At 37.4% G+C, this 21329-nt stretch overlaps 1 protein-coding gene and 1 pseudogene across 4 annotated transcripts in view; one reads left to right on the plus strand and one right to left on the minus strand.

Moving 5' to 3' along the window:
* The window catches only part of THUMPD3 (THUMP domain 3 tRNA guanosine methyltransferase), a 44750-nt gene that overhangs the window by 12593 nt on the left and 10828 nt on the right, over positions 1-21329 (minus strand). Inside the window, exons 1-5 of one of the 3 annotated variants that reach the window (XM_079122082.1) lie at positions 11671-11703; positions 11073-11127; positions 9899-10187; positions 8514-8591; positions 415-888 (exon numbers count right to left, since the gene is read on the minus strand). In XM_079122082.1, coding sequence (XP_078978208.1) covers positions 415-888; positions 8514-8591; positions 9899-10187; positions 11073-11077 — 846 coding nt within the window. In that variant the 5' untranslated portion in view covers positions 11078-11127; positions 11671-11703. Of the gene's footprint in view, positions 1-414; positions 889-8513; positions 8592-9898; positions 10188-11072; positions 11128-11670; positions 11728-21329 lie in introns of those variants that run through there. The other 2 variants (XM_079122083.1, XM_079122081.1) reach the window with 2 other exon arrangements.
* On the plus strand, positions 20008-21301 carry LOC306650569 (spermine synthase-like; annotated as a pseudogene). The gene has a single exon. The product of its transcript is annotated as a spermine synthase-like (transcript).

Below are 21329 nucleotides of genomic sequence, written 5' to 3' on the forward strand. Positions count from 1 at the left end.
AAATTTTTAAAATCTGAGTTGACTTTTATAATCTGATAATCCACATGATGGAAGAAAAAGTACTAGATTGGAAATTGGAAAACTGAGTCTTGATAACTTCTTGCATCTAATGAGCAATAAACATATACCAAGGTATTCCACCAAATACTTTACATGTATTATCTCATTTAACCGTCAGTATAATCTTAAAGGTGCATTGGCTTCATATGAAACAAGCTCGGTCTTATCCAATGTTACATATTTTGTTGGAGTCAGAATCTGGATGTAGATCTAAGGGTCTCCACAACACATGCTCTTTGTAATCACATCCTTCTTGCTCAATTGTCCCACTTAATTCTCCCTGATAGTGGGGTTTGTGTTCGCACAAATCTATGAAAACCTTTTTGAATCTTAACAATCAGAGCCAGTACCTACCTCCACATCAAAGTTGGTCATATCAGCCTTCCACTTAAAATAATCTTGAACAGCACCCCCAAAATCTCTTGCAGCCTCATTTGAGGTAAAGCAATGTTTCTCTCCTGCCCTGTTGCATGTGACTCTAAACTTTAGTGCTTGAAGTTCAGTTTCTTCTTTTGAGTCTTCATTGATCTCATCTTTGCAAGATGCCAAGTCATCACCTACTAATGTTGATACCTCTTCTTTGATGGCTGGATTTTCGTAATAGTCTAAGATATGTGAATCTAAATCATCATTGATGAATTCTTTATCATCTCTCTCATCTAACTTGTCTCCTTGTCCATTATCAATCTTCCCTTTACTGGAATTTTGATTTATCTTCTTGCGTTTTGTTTTTTTTTTCTTGAAACTGGTGTTAATTTTCCATACTTTTAAAGGTTCTGACCATGGGAGTTTTCCAGCCAAGTCTTCAAAATCCTTTAGAACTTCTTCCTATAAATGATAAAGAATGAAACCCATTCATTTCTCACCAGAGTAAATAAAATAATGGCTACAATTAAGGAAATTCAAATCTCAATAACAAATAAGGAGACATATATATTAAGCCCCTAAATAGTAGATCATAAGTAGGGCATCAAGATTAAAAATTTTTTAAAAATATTTTTTAGTTGTCGATGGATCTTTATTTATACATGGTGCTGAGTACAAGCCAGGCAAGTGCTCTACCACTGAGCCACAACTGTGGTCCAAGATTAAAATTTAAGCAGTAAAAAACTATTAAAATTAATAGCTGTGAGAAATTATCTTCAAAGAGTAAAGATAGGTGGACAAAAGGATAGGGTAAGGGATGACACTTCCATTTGGATCTTTTGAATTTTATGTTGTATGTATGTATTTACTTTAAAAAACAAAGATTTTTAAAAGGAAAAAAAAGTGGTTATAAAATGTATCTGTCCAATTTTTAAATAAGAGTCAACTTTTTAAACAGTAAATGTAGCAATATGCCCTTCTTGCTTAAAGCCCTTCAACAGCTTCCTACTGTAAGAAAATCTGAATTTACTACAAAGCCCAACTTAATCTGATTCCTATTTCTTTCTTTTTTTTTTTTTTTTTTTTTTTTTTTTTTGGCGGTGCTGGGATTTTGTGTGTGTGTGTTAACTGGGAACTGAATCCAGGACTTTGTGCATGCGAGGCAAGCACTCTACCAACTGAGCTATATCCCCAAACCTGTCTATTTCTCTCACAACATTTCAGGATCAACTCTCTCCCTACCTCTGCTTGTAAGATATTTGCTGTGCACAGTCTCTTTGCATTGTAAGCCTCTTTCTCATTACTTAAATTTAAAAGGCACATCCTGAGAGGCTTGTTCTCAGGACTTTTAAAGAAGTCCTTATAAGTCATTCTCTTATTGCTTTATTTTCTTTACAGTGCTGAGCATGGTAAAGATTACTAGGATTATCACCATAAGGCTCCACCCAGAATGTAAGTACACGATGGAAAGGACCTTATCTACCTTGACCTCTGCTATAAGTCACACACCTAGAATAGTTCTGGTATAAAAAAGGTGATCAATAAACACAGCTGTTAAATTATATGTGATTTAATATCAAAATGGGAAGTACAGAGTAATGCTGTGCAACAGGGCGGCCACTAGTCACATGCAGCTACTGAAATTTAAATGACTTAACAGAAAAACACTCAGTTCCTCCATCATGTTAGCCACATTACACACACTAACATCTAGTGGTTAGCGTGTTGGACATGCAGATATAGAACATTTCCATCAGAAAGTTCTATAACACAGCACAGATAGGTTTTGTTGTTGTTCTTATTTTTTGTTTTTATTTTATAGGAGATGGAACCCAGGGATACTTAACCACTGAACCAAATTCCCCAACTCTTTATTTTTTATTTTGAGACAGGGTCTCGCTAAGTTTCTTAGAGCTTCACTAAATTGCTGAGGCTGGCCTTGAACTTGTGACCCTCCTGCTGTCTCTCAAGCCACTGGGATTACAGGCATGTACCACCATATCTTGCACTGTACAGTTACCAAAGATCAGAGTAGAAAGAAATCAGTGTTGACCACTGCGATTTGGCAATGCAAGTGAACACTTTGTCACTACTTGAAATCTGCTGACACAGTATCAAACTTCAGGGTTAGTAAGGTCAATTTTATTTACAAATAACTTTCTTATTATAAAGGGACTCTAGAGGACTGTTTGGTTTAACATGGTGACAAACTAGAAATTTTAGAAACTTTTTAAAGAAAAAAACCAGAAATATCAACTCTTATCTTAAATGAATCAATACAGCATTTATAACCGTGAACTAAAATGTAATGATTTTTAAGTACAGTAAAGATGAAACAGAGGTACAGGAAGACATAGAGAGTGAGGAGGTCTACAGATCTCAGTCAAAGGGTAAAGCATGGTCTACAAAAGTAGCAAATAAACTTTGTTTGAAATTACAGGAAAGAAGTACATGTACTTATAGAGGGAGCTTTCCCAAACCCCCTTTGAACCAAGCAATAGCAGGGGAGAAAAATGTTAGCTGAATGAGGAATCTCATAGACATGTAATATTTGCTGACAACAGTCTGATGATGAGGTAGAGCCAGGGAGATGAACAGACATCCCTTGGTATTTGTTGGAATCTGGTTCCAGGAGACCCTGCAGATACCAAACACTGCAGGAGCTCAAGTTCCTCATGTAAAATGGCACAGAATTAGCACATAACCTATGCATAGCCTACTGTACACTTTAAGTCATTTCTAGCTTACTTATAATACCTAATACAATATAAATGGTAGGTAAGTAGTTGTTATAATTTACTGTTTGGGGAAAAATGACAAGAAAAAAGTGTGTCATGTTCAGTACAGAACCCAATGTTTTTCAACTATTTTCAATCTATAGTTGGTTGAATCAAACTGGATACAGAGGGCAATTGTGCTATGCTTATGAATAACACTGAGGTTGCTGATTCCTTGAAGTTAAGGAGAAGGTTTAAAAGCTTATTTGATGGAATGGAAATTATACCTCAATAAAACTATACATATATATATATATATATATACATATATTAAAAAAAAAAAAAAAAGGGAAGAGGAAGAAGAAGAAAGAACTCATTTACCCATTTATCTCTCTGTGCCTGACCAGAGAGATTTCCCTCTGGCCTGGAACACCTACATGGCTTCTCCCACCACAAGAACTTCTTACACTCTTACACATAGCAGGTCCAAGAGGAACTCCCTCACAAAAAGATGAGCCATTATCAAAACTTATCAACTTAGGACTTATATGAAAGTAATAAAAGGAAAAAGGAGGAAACATGAAAAGAAAATAAACAGTCAAAAGCAATAATGCCACAGAGCAGATAAAAACTGATAAAACACAATGACATCACAATTAAAATGCACAAATAAAAAAAGTGGGAAAAAATGACATCAAAAACATAAAATAAGGAATTACTCAATGAAATACTGGGGTTGTGGCTCAGTGGTAGAGCATTTGCCTAGTATGTGTGAGGCACTGGGTTCGATTCTCAGCAACACAAATAAATAAGTGAATAAAATAAAGGTCCGTCAACATCTAAAAATATATATATATATTTTTTTTAACATGGTGATATGGAAACTAGAAATATATATATATAAATGAACTAGAAACTAGAAATATATATATATAAATGAGGAAATACCTTTGTAAATAGAGCTCAAAACAGAGATGTAAAAGCAGAAAGAAAATGAGGAGAGCCACCAGGAGAAAATGAAACAGGAACTTGTGGAGCTCAAAGAAAATGGAATAAAAAAATAAAACTACACAGACCACACTGAAAGTAGCACATGTAAGATACTGCTGAAAACACAGTAAAGGATGTGGAGGAAAGCAAAGCAAATAAAATGACAACGAGCAAAAAAGTTAAAAAGAATTAGAGAGGGGGCTAGGGTTGTAGCTCAGTGGTAGAGTGCTTGCCTAGCACATGTGAGGCCCTGGGTTCAATCCTCAGCACCACATAAAAACAAATAAAATAAAGGTATTGTGTCCACCTACAACTAAAAGTATTTACCAAAAAAAAAAAAAGAGAGAGAAAAATGATAAATATGAAATATAGTCAAAAGAGATCCCATATCATATATAACTGGTTTCTTTAAAGAAGGGATTTAAAATGATAAAACAAAAATTTTTCAAGTAATTCAAGAAAAATTTCCAGAAGTGTAAAATCGGTATGACCTGATAAGGAATTATCAACAATGAGACATATTCCAGTAACTTATCAGGCTCTGAAGAGAGGGGGAAAAAAATCTGGTCTTCAAAAAGCAAAGAAACAAGAAACCAGGGGAAAAAAAATCAGAATGGTACATACTATGTTTGTGTAAATAAGTAAATGAAATACATATAGTCATAAAACAACACAAGAAATTGGTAATCATTCTTGCTGAATGTTCCACTGAAACATTTAATGTCAAAAAGAATGAGCACTGACCATAATATTTTTAAGAAAGAAAATTCCTAATTTTATACCCAAACTATTAACCAAATATAAGGGTGAAAGACAAACATTTCTGAACTCATGCATTCAAGAGATAAAAATAAAAATGTAACTAAGGTTAGGAATGCACCTATAATTTATTTAACTATAGGACTAAAAAAACCCAAAAAACAAAAGAAACAAGTGTAGGGAATATGACTGTAAAACAAGGTAAACATTATAAACTGGCATGTGGTTGGAAGGGAAAGGTGAAATAAGATGAGAATAATTTAAGCATGTTGCTCTCCTCATTTTATACAGAGAAGTTACAGAAGTTAGACCTCATATATAAAATATGTTTAAAGGCATACAGGTCAATACTAAGAAAAATAATAAAGATAGAAGGCAGAGGGAAAAGAAACATAAGGCGATTTCATCTTTACTCTTAGTAGGGAATCAAAAAAATATGTGAAAATAGTAGATTAAGTACATAATATCAGGTTGAAGTTATAAAAATAACAGCTTGGACATAGATAAGAATATTCCAAACTATTAGAAAACACATGCATACCAAAAAAAAAAAAAAAACAACACAAAAAAAACCACACAAAAAAACCCAAAATGCAAAAAGAGATTAAAAAACAATAGAAAGGAAAATGTATAATGTAAATGTGACAAAACTGTGGCCAAACAGTATGTATGCTATGCTTTCATTTCAGTAAATAAGTAAATGAAATACATATATTCATAAAATATCTCTAGAAGAATACCCAAGAAATTGGTAACAGCAGTTGTCTATTGTGAGGAAAGTGCATGGCACGGGGATAAAGGAACAAAGACTTACTTTCCACTGATATTCTTTCAGTCTTTAAACAAGTTCATTCTAAGTTCATGTATTAACTAGTTGTTACAACTCATATAAGGCCAGGTATGGCGGTGCACGCCTGTTATCCCAATGGCTTGGGAGGCTGAGGCAGGATCACGAGTTCAAAGCCAGCTTCAGCAAAAGTGAGGCACTAAGCAAATCAGTGAGACTCTGTCTCTAAACAAAATACAAAATAGGGCTGGGGATGTGACTCAGTGGTTGAGTGTCCCTGAGTTCAATCCCTGGTACCCCCCCCAAAAAAAAACCAAAACCAAAAAATGAAGACTTAATAAATCGTAGACTTGTTCCTCTTTAAAAAACAAAACAAACAAAACAAAACAAACAAAAAAACACAGGGAGGGGCTGGGGACAAGCACTTGTTCCTCAGCACCACATAAAAAAAAATTAATAAAATATAGGTATGGCGTCCATCTACAACTAAAAAAATTTATTTAAAATGGGGGAACTAAATTCATGATATCTGAATACTTAGAGAAATTGTGATTAAACTAACAGGCTGTTTTTAAGACAAGGGAAAGTATAATGATACACCTGTAATCCCAGCTACTCGGGAAGCTGAGGTAGGAGGATCACAAGTTGGAAGCCAGCCTCAGCAACTTAGCAAGACAGTCTCAAAATAAAACGAAAAGGGCTGTGATACAGCTCAGAGGTAAAGTACTGGCCTAGCATGTTTCATCCCCAATACTGCAAAATCAACAAAAAAGAATAAGCTCAATGGTCAACAGAATGAAAGCTGAAAGCACATGTTTAAAACGAGGTTTTACCCAGGCATTTTGCGATTTAAGTTCACAAAAATGAAGGGCTTGATAATATTTCATGGTCAGACACTGAAGTTTCCTTTGCACAGATCTGAAAATTTGCCTTCATCTTTACTGCTCTTCTTTGGAGACTTCTACCAAAAACCTTTCCTGCAGTTATTTACAAGGTAACTCTGCAAAGTGAGCTCATGTAGAATATTCCAAAATAATTAAATTCACCTCCAATTAGAGATCCAAATGACCCAGATTGACACAAATTTTAGGATGGCAAAAATGAAGGAATTTAAAGATTTCTTTAAATTATTATTTAATAATTCTCTAGTAAGTTATGTGGAAACATAAGATTTTCAAAAATGCCTGTTATGAGGCTGGGGATGTTGCTCAGTGGAAGAACACTTGCCTAGCAAGCTTAAGGACTTAGGCTCAATGCCCTGTACTGCACTACACAAACAAACAACATGTATGTATGTATAATATTGACTATTAAAATTTCAAAATACTTAGCAACAAAAATTTTCTATACATTATCTATTATTCATTAGTTTCATAGGTATGCTTCAATTGGCAATGATTATCTGAAGTCTGAAAGGTACTGAGATTTATATTGGTAGTTAATAACATTTTAATCTACTTTCAGTGTGAATTCTTTAAGATCTGGCTTTATTTTTCCCATGCTGTGTGTTCATATCAGTGCGATTGGTTTTTGATATGTACCAGAACAACCTGTTGGAAATAAAAACTAGAGAATTAAGCATCATATCCCAGTTGGGTTTCTGGTTTTTCTTGGGTACTGGGGATTGAACTCAGGGGTACTTGACCACTGAGCCACATACCCAGCCCAATTTTGTATTTTATTTAGAGACAGAGTCTCACTGAATTGCTTAGTGCCTCACTTTTGCTGAGGCTGTCTTTGAACTCTTGATCCTCTTGCTTCAGCCTCCCCCAACCACCAGGATTACAGGTGTGCACTAATGTGCCAGGCCTCCCAGTTGGGTTTTTGTGTACGGACTGATCACAGGGTGCTCTACCAATAAGCTATATCACCAACCTTTTTTTATTTCTTATTTTGAGATAGGGTCTCACTAGGTTGTCCAGGCTGGTCCCAAACTTCTGATCCTGCTGCCTTAGCCTCCCCAGTGGCTGAGATTACAGATGTGCAACACGATACCTGGCTCACTGCTGTTTTAAGAAAGATTGATTCTAAGATATGCAATAACATTGATTAAAAAAAAAAAAGTATTTAAGCATCTGACTCTAAACACCTGACCAAAAATGAATGTGGAAAAAAAATCTAAGGCGTACTGCAATCTATTTTCAACCTTCAGTTTAATCAGCAGCTGAATATTTAGGACTTAGATGCTAAATACATGTTGGAGACAAGGCAGTTGTCCTAACAACTGAAGGAGTGTTTAAATATTACTTTGGTTTTATTTTAAGAAATGAAGTTAGAGAAGAAAACAGGGAAAAAGCAGAATAGTGAGGAAGTATTATTTGTAGATGGTACAAACTATCACTTGTTCTTTAGTTCACACTGTGGAAGCAATTTTATTTTGGAAGTGTGTGTGTGTGTGTGTATTAGCAAAGCTCATCTAAAGTTTACATCTTGAGTAAATCAAATAATTTTTCAGTTCTGATTTTTTTTTTTTTTTTTTTGTGGTGGGGCTGGGGATTGAACCCAGGGCCTTGTGCATGCAAGGCAAGCACTTTACCAACTGACCTATATCCCCAGTCCTCAATACTGATTTTAAAAAGCAAACTTTGGGATGAACTGTCAGTAAATATCTGAATTCTTACTATAAAAGAAAACCTGTCAGTGTTTATTATAAAAGTAGAGATAGGGTCACTGATATAGCATATGCTTAGCATGTGAAAGGACCTGTGTTCAATTACCAGCACTGGAAAAATAAAATAAAAACAAAAAGCAACAGTAATACAAACTGTGAAAAGTAGAAATAATGTCTTTAAGGAAGATGGAGAAAATCAGTTATCATGTTTGGGATAGCTTACCTTTGTATTTTTGAACTGGTAATCTTGAAACTCCTGAACCACCACAAATAAATTATCAACTGATCTCAGACAATGAACCTGGGGAGAAAAAAATGTTAGAAACTAATTTCTGAGAAAGCTTTTGAGTTACACAAGCTATGAACAATTGAATATTTAAAAATTAATACAATGGTTTTAAAGCACTTGATATCTTTATTTTTATTTTAAAAATGCCCTATCTTGGGCTGGGGTTATGGATCAGTGGTAGTGTACTTGCCTAGTATGTGTGAGGCACCTGGTTCGATTCTCAGTACCACATATAAATAAATGAATAAAATAAAGGTCTATCAACGTCTAAAAGTTTTTTTTTTTTTTTTTTTAAATGCCCTATCTTTTCTTTAAATGCCCTATCTTTTTAAACTGTCTTCCATCTGTTTAGTTACCCACCCTGGAGAAAGAGAAAACCAGATCAAAGAATAGAAGCTTGAATTGTTATGTGGGCAACATGAGTTTGAGGGAGAAGGGAAAAATGAAGAAAGTCAAGTGGAGCTTTGTAATATTTCCCTCATGGCTTTCTATGGTACACCATATATTACAGTGGCTAAGAGCTCCAGCTCAGGAATGACCAGTTGAGTGTGGGTAAATTACTTAATCTTCCTAAGCCTAATCATGAGGTTAACTACAGTACCTATCTTCATGAAGCTGTTGAGGGTATTAACTAAAATATTAGATGTAAAATCCTTGCTTGCCAATTCATCCCACAAACAGTTCCAGGATTACTACTACATACCAGGCATTAAGTGCTTGGGACATACTGGTAAAAAATCCCCAGACAGCAATCCATGCCTTCATGTTGCTTGTGTGGTAATGAGATGTATCATGGTTTTTGTTACAGCAGGTGAGCAATTTGCTGACCTTCACTTCAGTGAAGTGATTCTTAATTACTTTTGAGCAAGAATATCTTTGATGCAGGGCTTTATCACCAAATTTTAAACCTTAGCTAGATGCTGAAATAAATAAAAAGTATAGTGGATACTCAGAATTTCTTCCTAAGGCCCATAGGATTCTTTTCAGTGAATTCAACTATCAGGAACTGCTACTGCTACTTCTAAAATTTTAGAAAACTGAAACATATTTATGCTTAAATTTTAAAGTTTTTATATTTATAATTATATTTATAATTTAGTTTTATATTTAAATGTTATAAATATATAGAAGACAACAAACTGAAAATATAGTCTAACTCACAAATCAGACCTAATAGAAAATGCGGTAATACTTTGAAATCACCTAATCTAGACCAGTGTAAAGAAAAGCAAAAGGGATTCCACAGGGGTCTATAAAGTAGAAAATAAGTATAAAATGACCAATTTAGAAAATGACTTTAAATACGGCTTCATTCGAACCTGAGCCAGACTCTCCACTGGAATGTCAAAGTATATCTTGCCCCGGTCTTTGCTGATTTTGCACGATGACCTCAATTTCTCTCTTACTTCATCGGCAGCTGTCTGCTCAAAGCCAGTAGGTACAGTGGCTCCAATAGTGACATGGAGATTCTTGGGTTCACTTCCGATGTCACTTTCTGTCACTGGTATAGATCTCTGGTTGTCATAAACGTTCACATCCAGGAGCTGGTTAGTAGCTTCTTGAATGTCAGACATGTCAGCAATGATTCCAAAATCACTAATACAATCCCTTTAAAAGCAGTACAGAAAAAGAAATAAAGCCCAAACATAAATCATCTTGTAATTCAATTGCAATTAAAAACATCTGCTTTGGAGGGTAGGAACAACAAGGCAACACACCAGATTAATTTACCAAAGTTAAAACAGTTGAATACATAATGGCATAGTGTGCAGGTTGTAAACCTTGATATCATTATTAAATAAGCAATACAGAACCATGGTAGAGGAGACAGACAAGAGTATTTCCACAGCATGCAATGTTTGGTCTGTGGTCATCTGGGATGATTAAAGTCATCTCATAACTACATTAGTTAACAACAGAAATAGAGACTGCTGCAGCACATTGAAATATACTTTTGCATCTTATCCTTTGTTTTATTTATTTATTGGTACCGGATGATTGAACCCAAGGGTATTTAACCAGAGACACATCCCCAGCCCTTTTTATTTTTTATTTTGAGACAATGTCTCACTAAGTTGCTTAGGGTCTCACTAAATTGCTGAGGCTGACTGGGAACTTGTAATCCTCCTGCCTCAGCCTCCTGAGTTGCTGGGATTACAAGCATGCACCACCACACCTGGCTCAATTTTGTCCTTTAAGCTAGCAATTACAAATGTAAGGCTTCGGAGTTTCAGATGGACATGGTTTGAATTCTTGCCTCCACCATTCATAGGCTGAATGACCTAAAGCAAATCAATTGTCCCAAGTCCATGAGAATTAAATAAACTCTCTCCTAAACTGTTGGGAGATTTAAGTGAGAGTAGCACAATGTAAGGTCAATGATTAAAACCTGTTAATAAGATACCTATTGTCTCTCTCTTGTGAAGTATGTGGTGACCATGCATTAAAAGATTAACTGCACTTACTAATAACAGCAAATATTTGAAAGCCTACCACATGCCTGACTCTGGGGTCCACGGATAGACAGCAAGAGAGATCTCTGAAATATCTGAAAAAGTAAATCAAATTAACTGTACTTGAGCATCTGCATAGGCTAGGAGGGCGAAGGAGGAGTTAGGGATCAATATCTCTCATCAGATTCTCAAAGGGTTTGTGGACTCAAAACAACTTAAGTTGACAGACCATTTAGGCTTTGTGCTAGATGTTTAACGCTAGGAAGTCAGTTCCTGCCCTTAAAGAGCTCACTATTACTGTGAATGGGATCTGCAACTTCTACCTAAAAGACAGCTGAACCTAGCGAAAAAACGTCCTGTCAAAGGTCAGAGGGCTAATCAGTGGCGCTGAGCGGAATACAACCCACGTCTCTCTACTCCCACCCTTCCGGCCCGCGCACACGAGTCCCGCGGAGGGGTAAAGGCCCAACACAAGCAGCAAGATGGACTCCGACCAGACGCAGGACTGAAGTTCGACCCCCGCGCAGAGGATGGCAGGTCCTCCCTCTCTCCCTTCTTCCCTCCCAAGGCTGCAGGACCAGAGGCGCCACGCCCGGCCACTCCCACCCGCCGTCCGGTTACCGGCCGCTGGAACAAACCCTTCCGGCTCCGTCACCCCGCGGCTCCTACGCGCTCAGATCACGCCGCCGGAAACCGCCTCATCTCCTCCGGAAACGGAAGTCAGGCTGCGGGTCACTAGCTAGGGGCGGGAGCCAGCACAAGATTCCAGAGAAGACGGTCGCGCGCAGAAAACTATGTGCGGCAGGGAACCGGATACTCTGTAAACTGAGCTGGTAGAACTATGGGCCCTGTCTCCTGTCAGAGCAATAGGTACCGTTTGCGGAGTTCTTTGTCATGCTGACGCTGTTTTCGTTTCACACACGCCATCTCTTTAGAGTCAGCCATTGTGAAGGGGTGTGGGCTGATTCCCGTTTTCATGCCGGACAAACTGAGTCTCGAAGACGTTAAATATCTTTTTCCCCCACAAATGTCACGCACAACAATTTAGAGACAGAGCTAGGACTTGAACCTAGGTGATCTGACTCCAGAATTCGTGCTCTTAATTCCTTAGTGCTGCTCAAACTAGTTCCTGATTTCTATATTTCCTTAACTGTTTTTACAGTGACGGTATTGTTTAATTTTTTTTTAAAAATTTAAAAGTTAGCTCATTTTTTCTTCCTTTTTTAAAAAGAATTAACCTTATTTATTTATTTGTTTTTAATGTGGTGCCGAGGATTGAACCCTGTGCCTTACCCACGCTAGTCAAGCGCCCTACCACTGAGCTACAACCCCAGCCCCCAAATTAGCATATTTTCAAAGGACACTTTTCCACTCCACAACAACAGAACCCAATTAAAAACTGGACAAAGGGGCTGGGATTGTGGTTCAGTGGCAGAGCACTTACCTAACATGTATAAGGCAGTGGGTTCAATTCTCAGCACCACATAAAAATAAATAAATAAATAAATAAATAAAGGTATTGTGTCTGTCTGCAACTAAAAAAATTAATTAAAAAAAACTGGACAAAGGATTTGAATTAGATATTTTCTAAAGATACACAAATGACCAACAAGCGCATGAAGAAATGCTCAACGTCACTAGTCATTAGGAAATAAAAATAATGTAATAGCTGTTGGAAGGCTAAAATTGAAAAGCAAAATTTGGAAAATTCCAACTCCTAGTGAGGATATGGAGCGGTGGAGGAACACAGAGATTACTGGTGGGAATACAAAATCTTCTACATTGGAAGTCAGTTAAGCGTTTTGTCAAAAAATTTAACTTAAATCTGGTTCAGTGGAACAGGCCTGTAATCCCAGCAACTGGAAAGTCTGAGGCAGGAGGATGCAAGTTCAAGTCTAACCTCAGCAATTTAGCAAGACTCAGCAACTTAGTGAAACCCTGTCTCAAACTGAAAAATAGAAAAGAATTGGTGATGTAGTTTGGTGGCAAAGCACTCCTGAATTCAAGCCCCAGTTGGGAGAGGGCCATTTAACATAGAGTCACCATATTATTCAGTAATTCTACTCGTAGGTATATATACAAGAGAACTGGAAGCAGATGTTCAACCAAAAACTTGTATACAAATGGGCCCATTAGCTTTATACATGTAGCCAAAAAGTGGAAACAATGAATATATACATGAGCTGATGAATGGACAACTGTTGTACATTCACACAATGAAATTATCTAGTCGAAAGAAAGATTAAAATACAGGTACATGCCACAGCATAAATGCACCTTGGAAACATTACGTTATGTGAAAAGAGAAGGCATATGCAAAAAGACCACATACATGTCTTCATTTATATGAAATGTCCAGATTAGGCAAATAAAAGGAGATAGAAAGCAAATTAGTGGTTGCTTTGGGTTGGGGGCATTTGGGAGTACATAGCTAAAGAGTATGGAGTTTTTTTTGGGATGATGAGAATATCCTGGAATTAGGTATCAATGATGGTTGGACATCATTGTGAATATTAAGAAATACTGGCCAGGCACAGTGGCGCACACCTGTAATCCAGTGGCTCTGAAGGCTGAGACAAGAATTGCAAGTTCAAAGCCAGCCTCAGCAACAGCGAGGTGCTAAGCAACTCAGTGAGACCGTCTCTAAAAAAAGTACAAAATAGGGCTGGGGATGTGGCTAAGTGGTTGAGTGCCTCTGAGTTCAATCCCCGATACCAAAAAAAAAAAAAAAACCCAACCAAACAAAAAACCCAAAAAAACTAAATTATATACTTTAAAATATTTAAAATAACACATTTTCTGTTATGTGAATTTTATCTCAATAAACAAAAAAGGAAACTGGTGTCAGAGAACGCTTTATCAGTTTTCCTCATGTGCAAAATACTTCCATCCTAGAATTGTTGGGAGATTTAAATGAGATTAACACATTGTCAAGCACATATTTAAAATAGATGGTACCCTTAAAAATAAATAAAATGAAAACAAAACAGTTACTAAGTTCTGGCCAGATACTGTTCCTGCAAAAGGCGCTTAGTAGGCTCTAAAACTTGAAACCTATTCTCTATTTTTTAAAGATAAATCATCAAGCCCTGAATAGTCACACGCACACCTGAAATCACAGCTACTTGGCAGGATGAGGCAGGAGGATTATAAGTTTGAGGCCATCCTGGGAAATTAAGCAAAACTCTACCACACTAAGATATTTTTAAAAAGGGCCTGGGGGCTGTGGTTGTAGCTCAGTGGAAGAGCATTTACCTAGCATGTGTGAGGCACTGGGTTTGATTCTCGGCACCACATATAAACAAACCAAATGAAGTCCATCGACAACTAAGAAATATAAAAAAAAAAAGGGGGCCTGGGATATAGCTCATTGGTAGAGTACTCAATCCCCATTACTGTACCCCCCACAAAAAGATAAATCATCAAGATAGCATTAAATGAGACCATTTTGACCTAATGAGAGGAGTTAAAACATCAAAAATATTCTCTTGATCAGATTCAGTGTAAGTTAATGCACACCTTTATACTATCTAAAATCATGTCCCACAAACAGGTCTCACAGTTGGAGAAATGTTGCATAAAGACACATTATCCACCACTAGTATTACTTTGGGTCTGTCATTTAATCAACAAAATTTGTTGAAGCTCTGTTATGTGTCAGGTACTGTTTTAGGAACTGGGGATAAGCTGTGAAAAAAAGAAGTCTCAGAGAGTCTGAACTCCTATTCTAGAGCTTATATTCTAATGAAAAAGACAGTACAATAAACATGTATGTTTCTGTGATAAGTTTTAAGGGGGAAAACTAAGCAAGGTCGTGATAGAGGTAAAGTGCTAAGGATATGGATGAGATCACTTGCTTTATGTCATCAAAAACCTTTTTGATAAGTTGACAAAGTTGAGCCTGAAAGAAAAGAGAGCAAGCCATTTAGATCTGAGGAATATTCCAGACATGCTCAGCAGAGTCTAGTAATAGCTGAGAGATCTGTAAGGCTGGGAAGGAGTGAGTGAGGGAGATAGACATAGAAGATAAAATGACCTCAGATAGGCCAGTGTTTTACAGATTATCACCATGCCTTACAATTAAAAAGGATCACTCTGGCTCCTGTCTAAAGAATGGCATGGGACAGGGTTTGAAGCATTTATAAGCTATTTCAGTGATCCAAATGAGAATGATGATGGTTTAAACTAGAATATTAGGGTTGGGTGTGATGAAAATTGTCAAATTCTGGTGTATTTTCAAGGATTAGCTGGTTATTGCTGATGAATTGGATGTAGGTTTGAAAAGAAGGTAAAGAACAGGAAATTTGAGGGTCAGACCTTGGAAGATTTTCTGGTCCAGAGTAATCAGATTGATGCATGCTAAAGAACTCGGGCCAAAATGCTACAAAGGCAGTGTAAATGGACATATTTGCTCATTAGGGTTTATTGCAAAGCCTAATAGTATTTTAGTTTAAATCAGGAAGAACCTAATGATCTGTTGTGAAAAATTGACTAAAATGGATCCTTGGTTAAAAAAATGCCAGTTTTGCCTTGTAAGCACAAGGCCCTGGGTTCGATCCCCAGCACCCCCCCTAAAAAAAAATGCCAGTTTTGGACAAATCTTAACACATGTGGAAATGGAAACCCCTAATTTCTTTATGACTCACAGTAGTGGTTACATAAAGCTGAAGTGGCCCCCAAGAAAACAAATGCTTAAATTTCATAATTTGTATTAGATGTAAAGATGTAGTGACACAAATTAGAAATTCAGTGATAGCTATTCCCATGGACCTAGATATCTATTTTACACTAATATCTGTGTATTTTTTTTTTTTTTTTTTGGTGTGTGTATGTGTGTGCGTGTGCTGCTGCTGCTGGGGATTGAAGCCAAGGCCTCAGACATGCTGTGCTCTACCACTGAGCTATATTCCTAGCCCAGCCCTTTCTTAAGATAAACGTGATCATGGTTTAAAAATCACATTGTACCGCCATTCCCCTGCCCAGATCTATCTTCCTTCTCCTTTTCTCCAGAGGCAAGGACAAATTAGCTTTTGCTTTTAGTTCATTTGGTGATTACCTCCCTATCTCCAAATAACATGCTTGTAGTACTGTTTCTGCTCTTTCAATTTTAGTTATTTTCTATGGACTTTGTTATGGTACTTAAGGTTTTGCCTACTAACTTTACCACATTCCTATCTTCCCCTTCCTTCTCCTGCCATTACAGTTACAACCCAATGCAATTTGTTCCTCTGCTTTAAATTTATATGTGAAAGTGATAGGTTAAGCATCTTGTTCTGTCAACCTCAGACAGCATCTCTTGGTCCTCCACAGCAGTATATGGTTAGGGTTTTATTAGCACTCCTGGCCTTTCCTCTACCTCTCCTCCTTTCTTTGTGCTTTCTAGTCTGTTTTGTTAGAGGATCCCCTTGGCAGGTTGGATTCTTTTGGGGATGTAATTAAAGAAGGGATGTCACTACACCTGCTTCTCTCTCAATAAGCTACTGAAATTCCATCTCCCTCTCCCCCACAAACCTTTTTGGAACCTCATTGGGAAATGAGTGAGGTGTCTACAATCCTATTAATGAAATGATAGTCTAAGAGCCCATGAACCTTTAACCCAAAAGACCTTTGTCCTGTGTGTTGTTACAACTGATTGTTGTAAAACAATCAGCTTTGGCCATGCCCTGAACAAGTGCTGGTATTTACTTTTCCCATGCTCTTTTAAGCTACTGACTGTAAAAAGTTTAGTAATATAACCCCTGTGAGAGTTCAAATTGTAATTAGTGACATTACAGTGAATTTGAGAAAATTCACTGGAAATTTATTGGTTCTTTTTGAATTGCATATTGATAAGTTGATTTTTTTTAAAAAGCAACTCATTCATTTTGAATAGAACGAATTGAGATCACAACTCTGAAAAGAGAAGGAAACGAGCTCGGTAGCGAAACACCCCTGCCACCTAGTGGTTACTTATGCTGAAGCATTGTGGCTCTTTCAAAGCACAGAAAACATAAAAGGAATTGAGTTAGTATAGGACACAAATCCAGCCAATGTCCTGAAGCTGGGAAGCTTCCATTACCTTCTCCCCTTGTATAATCAGAAGAACTAAGAGAACATTAGCAAGGAACAACGTTGCAGATAAATGTAGGCAGCCACCAGGTCTTTATCATGAAATGGCAGCTGCAAAAGGAAGCAGGAAGTAGAAGTGCAAGAACTGAGCAAAGGAGTGTCAACAGTGGGGGTCATGCAGCAGTAGCATGGAACCAGAGGCAAAGCAGGATCAGAAGCAAGGCTAGAAGGGACAGTGATAAAATCACAAAGGCTCAGAATCATCAAGCTGTGACAACCCTGGAGACCATTGTCTTGGCACTGTTATAGTGCTTGACTTAAAGTAATGAGCATACGCAGATCAACAATAGTACTCAACGTTTATAGAACACATACAATTGTCCTTAGGCCTTGCAAGGGATCTCTTCTAGGACACCCCAGGGATACCAAAATGCAAAAATGCTGAAGTACCTTACATGGGTTGGGCATAGTGGCACATGCCTGTAATCTCATCAATGCAGCAGGCTGAGGAAGGAAGATTAAAAGTTCCAGGCTAGCCTCAGCAAAGCCCCAAGCAACTGAGTAAGACCCTGTCTCAAAATTAAAAATAAAAGGTCTGGGATATAGTTCAGTGATATATAGTGATATATCCTAGAGTCAATTCTTAGTACTAAAAAAAAAAAAAAAATCACAAACAAAGCCATAATATTTGCATATGACCTACATATATCTTGTTATATACTTTAAATCATCTCTAGATTATTTAATGCAATGGAAATACTGTGTAAGTAGTTCTTGTGGTATTGTTTAGTAACCAGAACAAAAAATTTGTAAATGTTTAGTACAGAAACAAAAGATATTTTCTTTCCATGAGTGGTTGAATCCATGAAGCATAAAGCACAGATACAAAGACGATTATCTTAGGTCCTTGCAGAGTTTTATGTGTATTATTTCATCATTGTCCTGTTGGTAGATACTAACATCAGTTCTATTAGATAAGATTCAAACACAAACCAAAGCAAATTGACCCTAGTTTCCGCCCTGGGAACATGGGGTTCAAACCCTTCAACTCTACTGATCTTCATGTTGAAGGATTGTGAATTGGAACTCTGAGTCAGTTAAGACCTGATCCTAGATCTGCCACCTAATTCTTGGTAGATATCAAACCTTTCAGGAACTAGTTTTCCTTGTTTATAAAATAGGGATAAAATGATTACTGTCTTAATAAGTTGCTGTGAAGATTTACTGAGATAATGTAAATTTTCTACACATAGCAAATGAACTAGGTGACCTACAAAGATAGTTTCTGATAGTTCTTTTCATTGTTCTAAGTATCCGTACTCCTCTCAGCAAGAGATGGAATCTGGGCTGGACCTATCACTTGCTTTGCCCTATAGAATGTGCCAGGGTCTTTTTTTGGCAGAAGGAAGGGGTGGGTTCTGGGAATTGAACTTAGGAGCCAGTGGCTGAGCCACATCTCCAGCCCACCTTTGTCCTCTTTTCTATATTTTCCTTTTTCTGTCCTTACACATCTATTCTCATCTCTTCTTACTTTTCTTATTTCTCTCTCTCTCTCTTTTATGCTGAGGATGGAACCCAGGGTCTTGGCATGAAAAGCACATGATCTACCCTGAGTTACACCCCCAGTCCCCTTGCCTTTCCTATTTCTATTCCTTACTGCAATAACTCATATCCTCCATACAGAAATACAAACTCCAAAAAGGAGGAAATTTTCATCTACTTTCTTCTCTACAAAATATTCTTTGCTTCAAACCATAACAACACACAGAAGTGTGTTATAAATATGTGTTGAATGAATTAAATAATGCATGTAAAGCTCTTAGAACAGCATAGTGTAGATGATGCTCAACAAATATATTGCAATTGAGTATTGTAATAAGATCATTCACATTTATCTTTCAAAATGTTTGATCACTTTTAGCCTTTTTCTCTTTTCTTTTTACTTTTTGCCCCCTTCTTTTCTTTCTTCTTCCATCACTGTGTAATCTTTCCTATCTTTACTGAGGTCTGCCAGGGACCCTCATAGATGTTGCTTTGCCTTACATCAGAGGATGTGCAGAGAAAACTTTCTGAAACTTTGTCTTGGACTGAGTGTAAATGTCTGTGATTCATGACTGATTTAAGATTGCACATAAAATTCTGCTGTTCAGGTGAGTCCAGTTTGATGCAAATGAATATTTTAATCAGAGTCCTAGATGAGTGAAAATTGCACACTAATTAAACCTAACAAATGCCTGACTGTACATGTCTGTGAATGTGTGGGTGTTTCTAGTGTCTGTTTGTGAGTAACCATGCTGCTCTTGGCAGTAGAAATGTGAGCAGAATCATACAGGACTAATTTAACCAATCTTCTTTTCTCCTCTTTCTACATTAGGGAATGGAAATGTACTAAAATGCAGTGGTCTAGTTCTTTCTCAGGCTGATAACATTACAGAATCCCTGTTGAAATGCAAGCTAGGCTGGTGGAAATCAGACTCCCATGTCCTCTTACAGGTTGTTTGTCGAGGTAAATTCCATACATTTCGAAAGCAGGACTTCCCAGGGCTAAATGGAAAAATAAGCTTTGACTCTATCACTGGAACCAATTTTACAGATGTCTCAGTTTCCTTGTTTAGTAACTCATATAGGAAGATTTGGCTTCTCTTTCCTTCTAGTCTTTCATATTCAAATCAGGAGCATTGTGAATCTTCTGGCCCCTGGCTTGGTAGCTTGGGCCCAGTACAGAACAGTATTAATGCAGTTCTCAACACAGCCTTGTTTATGTTTAGGTTATACTCACAGTTAGCTCAGACTTCTTAACCCTGTTGATGCTTAACAGAGTCCCGAATATATTCTTCTGTTACCTAAGACTAATATTTTAAAAACTGAGAGTTGGAAGGAAAAGGGGTGCATCTTTGAGTCACCCTGTCATCTTTCAGGGTGTTTTCAGCTCATTTCTCCCTCTAAGCATCTGATCATCTTACAGGCAGTTATTTACTAAGCCTCTTTACTGGTAAACCAAAATCATAAATCTAGTCAACTAAACTGAACTAGGGAAAGGAGATTCTGAGGCATCAAGACTATTTCCCTGTCGCCCCCCCTTTCGCCCCCCAATCTTCTGTGGCTGCTTTCCCCAAGTATGGCACAGGGCCTCCCCTCACTATGGCAGCAGCCAGGCACAGCACGATAGACTGCGTGCTCCGTGCCAAAGCTCATGGTGAGACAATTCTAAAAGGCCTCCAATCCATTTTCCAGGAGGAGTGGATGACAGAATCAGTGCATACCTGGCAGGATCATGGCTATTTAGTAACCTACACAAGCAAAAATGGCAGCTTTGCCAATTTGAGAATTTATCCACATGGATGGGTGTAGTTGGACCTTCAGAGCTATGACAGTAATACATAGGGCAAAGAAGGAATTGACAGTCTTGTGAACAAAGTAGAAGAAAGAATGGAAGAATTGAGACAGGACAGTACTGGACAAGTGAAGCGATTATCACCCATAGTTTGAGGAGGGGCAATCAACAGATATTGGCTTGCTGCTGATCGGCACCTGGTTGAGTGCAGCATAGATGAAGTGGTATATGAAGAAGACTCGCCTTATCAGAACATTAAAATTCTACGTTTGAAATATTTTGGAAATATTCTTAGTGTTGATGTTAATTTGGCAGAGAGTGATCTGGCATATACCCAGCTCTCGTGGGCAGTGGCAAACAAAATTACACTGGCAAAGATGTGCTGATTCCGGGAGGCAGAGATGGGGGGATGGTTATGTGAAATATTCAAACTGAAACCAAAGATGATCACTATGGCAGAGACTGACCAAATGGTGATGGACAGATGTAAGAAATATATGGGAAAAACACATGGTGACATCTTAGACAATCTTAAAGGAGAGTGCTAAAAGCAGACTGTATTCCAGTACTGAAGAGGTATGTCAAAGAAGGAAGAGAGTTTGATTATGTGATTAATGATTTGACAGCTGTTCCAATCTCCACAACTCCAGAAGAATATTCCACATGGGATTTTCTCACATTGATTTGTTACCTCTCAATGAAAGTATCGAAATGGGATGGAAAGTATTTTACGCAGGGGAACTGTGTCAATTTGATGTAAGCCCTGTTGCTCTATGAAGAACCGCTCAGGCACATCTATTGTCCTATGGAATTCTCGAAGAGACTGTGTCCCCTCATACTTGGAATTGTGGGTATTTTACACTGTTTGGAAGATGAATATCCCTTAATCACGTGTGCTGCAAACAGCTTTCCTGA

This window comes from Sciurus vulgaris (assembly GCF_902686455.1).
Source record: "Sciurus vulgaris genome assembly, chromosome: 19".
Classification (NCBI taxonomy): domain Eukaryota; kingdom Metazoa; phylum Chordata; class Mammalia; order Rodentia; family Sciuridae; genus Sciurus; species Sciurus vulgaris.